Source organism: Oncorhynchus mykiss, chromosome 30 (assembly GCF_057628025.1).
Source record: "Oncorhynchus mykiss isolate SJ-2025 chromosome 30, ASM5762802v1, whole genome shotgun sequence".
NCBI lineage: Eukaryota > Metazoa > Chordata > Actinopteri > Salmoniformes > Salmonidae > Oncorhynchus > Oncorhynchus mykiss.
The window spans coordinates 18,450,001-18,455,980 of record NC_143051.1 but is presented as its reverse complement, the minus strand read 5'-3'; the positions used below and the strand labels follow the sequence as shown (position 1 = coordinate 18,455,980).

Sequence of the window (5,980 nt, the reverse complement as noted above, 5' to 3'; positions counted from 1 at the left end):
TACCCAAAACATTTAACTAATCACATTTCTATCGACTTGGCAAAACAGGTATTTTTACTGCTCAGAGAACTAATTATGACTTTCATAACAATTAAGACTTTTGTCATACTCTGATTTATTAATAATATAAAAGTATTATGGATTGAGTCCAAGAACAGTTTGAAATTCACACTGCGTCCAGCCGGTGGTAGCATTGCTTCAAGAGAGAGTAATGAAAGTAGTGAGTCACTAAAACACAGTGGATGGCTGCTACTGGCGGATCTCTCACACAATACTCCCACTCAGCTCTACTCATCACATCAGACAGCACCAGGAATGGACAGTGGATGACTGAAATATTTTATTATTTCTATACAACTGAAGGTGGTTTCCTCAAAGGCTGACAGAAGAAGGCGACTTTCTATGCGGAGAACAGAGACAAGGCTGTGTGTCTGTCTGGTGAGGTGTAAACTAACTACACCTGTACAAGAGTTGACCTGATATCAGAGAAACTGGGCTAGTAACTAGAAAACAACAATTCATGATGTGCATTCATTTTGTGTAGACCTAACCAGCTATGCAGATGGGGGCGGGTGGGTTAAATCAAAGGGCCCTCGAAAGGCCACTGTGACCCTAAACTTCAACAGCATTTTACTCCATGTGGGTAGATTCAGCATACAGCCTCCATGTAACAAAAAGCATGGTGCAGAGAGAGAAAGACAGGGCCACGTTACAGTACAGGATATGAACATAGAGCCACCCAAGTGTGCTCCACTCACAGTGTCCCATACGCTCTGGGGTGGTGTGTCCCTTAGGTACAGATCTGGGATCAGCTTACCCTCAACCAATCCTAACCTTAACCATTAGTGGGGAAAATGCTAAACTGACCCAAGATCAACGTCTAGGGGCAACGTCACCCTACTTTGTCCCATACCCATTTGCCACATGAGCCAGTGTAAGTGAATAGTCCTACCTGTCCTAACATCAATTACATAGTGTAGGTACAGTACAAATAAACCTGTTGGTTATTATCCAAGTGCACCCCACCTTATTTCTATAACCTTCCCACCTGTTCTCATCTGCAAGACCACTGGATATTAAAGCTAGAAAGAAGCATCATGACAAAAATATATTAGAGTAAACACATTATCAGGGCATTGGAACAAGGGTCTTTGCTATCCGGTATCCTTGGGACGTCCAACTCCGACGTCACCCCATTAGAGCTCGCCAGGTTGTAGTCCTAAAAAATGGAAATGAGCTACCTTAGGTTCGTTCAGCCATAGCCTATGTGGAAAATAAAATGGGGAAAGAATAAGGTTTTGAGATAAAAGTCTAAAATAAGGTCAAGGTTAACACAGGTTTAGGAGATTTTATGTTTTGTTCTATGAGATAATATCAGTCAGTCAACATGACCTTTATAGATGAAGCCTTTATGCGCATTTTTGATTACATAAATGCTTCAAAATCCAAATCCAAAAACCCAACAAAATGGCATTAATTTCCCCATAGGCTTTGTCCAACGAACCACGGCAGAGTTAGTGGCTACAAAAAGACGCCATTACTATCTCTCTCTATTCAAGTTTAAATGTAAAAAGGGTTATGGTTGGGGTTAGGTAAGGGTTAAGGATGGTGTTGGGGTTAGGTAAGGGTTATGGTTGGGGTTAGGTAAGGGTTATGGTTGGGGTTAGGTAAGGGTTAAGGATGGTGTTGGGGTTGGGGTTAGGTAAGGGTTATGGTTGGGGTTAGGTAAGGGTTAAGGATGGTGTTGGGGTTGGGGTTGGGGTTAGGTAAGGGTTAAGGATGGTGTTGGGGTTAGGTAAGGGTTATGGTTGGGGTTAGGTAAGGGTTATGGTTGGGGTTAGGTAAGGGTTAAGGATGGTGTTGGGGTTGGGGTTAGGTAAGGGTTAAGGATGGTGTTGGGGTTAGGTAAGGGTTATGGTTGGCCCAAGGATTCCGGATAGCATTAACCTTGGAACAAGGAGTGAACAGAAAACAGCTCAGTCCCCCTACTGTAGGCAGCGAGACAAAGGGCAACCAGGCACAAACATTCCCCCTCCCCCATGATTCACATTGGTTTCATATTCATACAGCTAAAGCTGTCTCTCTTTCAGACAATGATTTGAGGCGTTACCACCATTTGGTAGCAAGGGGGCGTTGGAGATACAATGACAAAGTCAACTGCAAGTCAAATAATTTGCAGCGAGGCACAACCCCATGGTGATGACGGAGTTCAATGTGGCGAGTGTCAACTTCCTGTGCCACATCCACCATCCATTCCAAGCTACCTCCGGCTGGCTCTTGGATAAAAAGTCAGATTCAAGGAGGGCTTGATCCATCGGCCCCCTCAGTAAGAGCCATCTTTAGGCACCAGGGAGACTCATCACACCCTTCCCCTGGTGGAGCTGCTTAGCTCACTCCATGATTCATAGTTCTCATAGTTCAGTCACAAAGTGCATTGGCTGTGGACTTGTCCATTGTCGTTATCCATTCGGGTCAGATCGATCAGGTGGCAGGCAGTTGATTGGCTGAGGGTGGAAATGGGGGTCACATGATGCAGCACTTGTTCTTGAAGATGTGTGGGTCTTTGTAGCGCAGTCTCTGTTTGGGGCGGTACTTCTCCAGGTAGGTCAGCTGCTTGCTGTTGATCGCCCCTCTGCGCTTCCTGTAAAAAAAAAAGAAGTCACATTTATATAAGGAAATGGCAACCTGTTCTCATTCTGAGAAATCTTCTATCCAGGTAGGCCACTTGAGTTCAACATCTAAACATAGTGAGCAGGCTATGTTGTTCAAACAGTTGGTGATGGACAGGAGGGTGTGTACATACATGGGTTAGCTGGTAACATCACAAACAGTTGGTGATGGACAGGAGGGTGTGTACATACATGGGTTAGCTGGTAACATCACAAACAGTTGGTGATGGACAGGAGGGTGTGTACATACATGGGTTAGCTGGTAACATCACAAACAGTTGGTGATGGACAGGAGGGTGTGTACATACATGGGTTAGCTGGTAACATCACAAACAGTTGGTGATGGACAGGAGGGTGTGTACATACATGGGTTAGCTGGTAACATCACAAACAGTTGGTGATGGACAGGAGGGTGTGTACATACATGGGTTAGCTGGTAACATCACAAACAGTTGGTGATGGACAGGAGGGTGTGTACATACATGGGTTAGCTGGTAACATCACAAACAGTTGGTGATGGACAGGAGGGTGTGTACATACATGGGTTAGCTGGTAACATCACAAACAGTTGGTGATGGACAGGAGGGTGTGTACATACATGGGTTAGCTGGTAACATCACAAAAACAATGTGCACACTTCAATGTGGTGGAAGTCCATGAATTGTTGTGATTCTGGATGGTCAGATGGCTGGCAACAACGGCAGGAAACTTCCATGTGGGGAATCATAAGTGGCTGATTTCAGCTAGTTTCATCTTGTTCTTAATACGATGTCTTGTTTTGAGGTGTTTTGACTGATGTCATGTCAATGCTAATATGGCAGAAATTCGCTAGCTAACCAACAACTGTAAGGATGCACATGAGAGACAAGTGCTCATTGTGCAAATTTATTTTTATGTTTCAATAAATATTGGAGACAAAATATAGTTTATACGTTGTCAACATTCTAAGCCAACCCGCCTGTTTTGCCCCACAGTTGCGCACACATTGGTTTTGCTGCTAAACAACCAACCCGTCTATACAGTTCAAAGGTTCTACCTACATCCAAGTTGGCTAGACTTTAAAGATACAGATTAGCTGGCTACTCACTAGCACGTGGGCTTGTGCTTGATAGATTGTTTATGAGACCTGTGTTCATTTTCTATAATGCCTGCTACCAGAGGTTTGTCATTATTAGTGGATGTGCATGGTTCTGGTAAAATGTGTAAGAAAAATTGCATTTTCATAGACCGACTTGAAAGCCAGATCAGTGATAATTAAACAAAAAGCAGGTTAAACTATTTTGGTAAAATAATTTAATTATTATAGTTGTGGAAGGCTTATACACTAAACAAAAATATACATGTAAAGTGATGGTCCCATGTTTCATGAGCTGAAATAAAAGATCCCAGAAATTTGTCATATGCACACAAATCTTATTTCTGTCAAATGTTGTGCAAATTTGTTTACATCCCTGTTAGTGAGCATTTCTCCTTTGCCAAGATAATCCATCCACCTGACAGTTGTGGCATATCAAGAAGATGATTAAACAGCATGATCATTACACAGGTGCACCTTGTACTGGGGACAATAACAGGCCACTCTAAAAATGTGCAGCTATGTCACACAATGCCACAGATGTCTCAAGTTTTGAGGGAGTGTGCAATTGGAATGCTGACTACAGGAATGTCCACCAGAGCTGTTGCCAGAGAATTTAATGTCCATCACCTCATGTTTTAACATGATAATGCACAGCTCCATGCCATAAGGACATGTTCACAATTCCTGGAAGTTGAAAATGTCCCAGCTCTTCCATGGCCTGCATACTCACCAGACATGTTTAGGATGCTCTGGATCAACGTGTACGTCAAAGTGTCCCAGTTTCCGTCAATATTCAGCAACTTTGAAGAGGAGTGTGACAACATTCCACAGGCCACTATCAACAGCCTGATCATCTCTATGCGAAGGAGATGTCGTGCTGCATGAGGCAAATGGTGGTCACACCCGATACTGACAGATTTTCTGATCCACGGCCCTACATTTTTTATTTTTAATATCTGTGAACAACAGATGCATATCTATATTTCCAGTCATGTGAAATCCATAGATTAGGTCCTAATGAATTTATTTCAATTGACTGATTTCCTTATATGAACTGTAACCTCATTGAAAATGCTGCATGTTGCGTTTCTATTTTTGTTGAGTATACAGTTGAAGTCGGAAGTTTACATACACCTTAGCCAAATACATTTAAACTCAGATTTTCACAATTGCTGACATTTAATTCTAGCAAACAATTAGCTGTCTTAGGTCAGTCAGGATCATCACTTTATTTTAAGAATGTGAAATGTCAGAATAATAGTAGAGAGAATTATTTATTTCAGATTTATTTCTTCCATCACATTCCCAGTGGGTCAGATGTTTACATACACTCAATTAGTATTTGGTAGCATTGCCTTTAAATTGTTTAACTTAGGTCAAATGTTTCGGGTAGCCTTCCACAGGCTTCCCACAATAATTTGGGTGAATTTTGGCCCATTCCTCTTGACAGAGCTGGTGTAACTGAGTCAGGTTTGTAGGCCTCCTCGCTCGCACACGACTTTTCCAGTTCTGCCCACAAGTTGTCTATAGGACTGAGGTCAGGGCTTTATGATGGCCACTCCAATACCTTGACTTTGTTGTCCTTAAGCCATTTTGCCACAACTTTGGAAATATGCTTGGGATCATTGTCCATTTGGAAGACCCATTTGCGACCAAGCTTTAACTGATTTCTTGAGATGTTGCTTCAATATATCTACATCATTTTCCTACCTCATGATGCCATCTATTTTGTGAAGTGCACCACTCCCTCCTGCAGCAAAGCACCCCCACAACATGATACTGCCACCCCCATGCTTCACGGTTGGGATGGTGTTCTTCGGCTTGCAAGCCTGCCCCCTTTTTCCTCCAAACATAACGATGGTCATTATGGCCAAACAATTCAATTTTTGTTTCATCAGACCAGAGGACATTTCTCCAAAAAGTACAATCTTTGTCCCCATGTGCAGTTGCAAACTGTAGTCTGGCTTTTTTATGGCGGTTTTGGAGCAGTGGCTTCTTCCTCGCTGAGAGGCCTTTCAGGTTATGTCGATATAGGACTCGTTTTACTGTGGATATAGATACTTTTGTTCCCGTTTTCTCCAGCATCTTCACAAGGTCCTTTGCTGTTGTTCTGGGATTGATATGTACTTTTCGCACCAAAGTATGTTCATCTCTAGGAGACAGAACACGTCTCCTTCCTGAGCGGTATGACGGCTGTGCGGTCCCATGGTGTTTATACTTGCGTACTATTGTT

At 42.8% G+C, this 5,980-nt stretch overlaps 1 protein-coding gene across 3 annotated transcripts in view; it reads right to left on the bottom strand.

Annotated features, from left to right (window-relative positions):
• Nucleotides 1–318: 318 nt before the first annotated feature.
• The window catches only part of LOC110488043 (protein tyrosine phosphatase type IVA 3), a 64,745-nt gene continuing 59,083 nt past the window's right edge, over nucleotides 319–5,980 (bottom strand). For all 3 annotated transcript variants that reach the window (XM_021560003.3, XM_021560006.3, XM_021560005.3), the window contains exon 6: nucleotides 319–2,641. In XM_021560003.3, coding sequence (XP_021415678.1) covers nucleotides 2,524–2,641 — 118 coding nt within the window. In that variant the 3' untranslated portion in view covers nucleotides 319–2,523. The remainder of the gene's footprint in view (nucleotides 2,642–5,980) is intronic.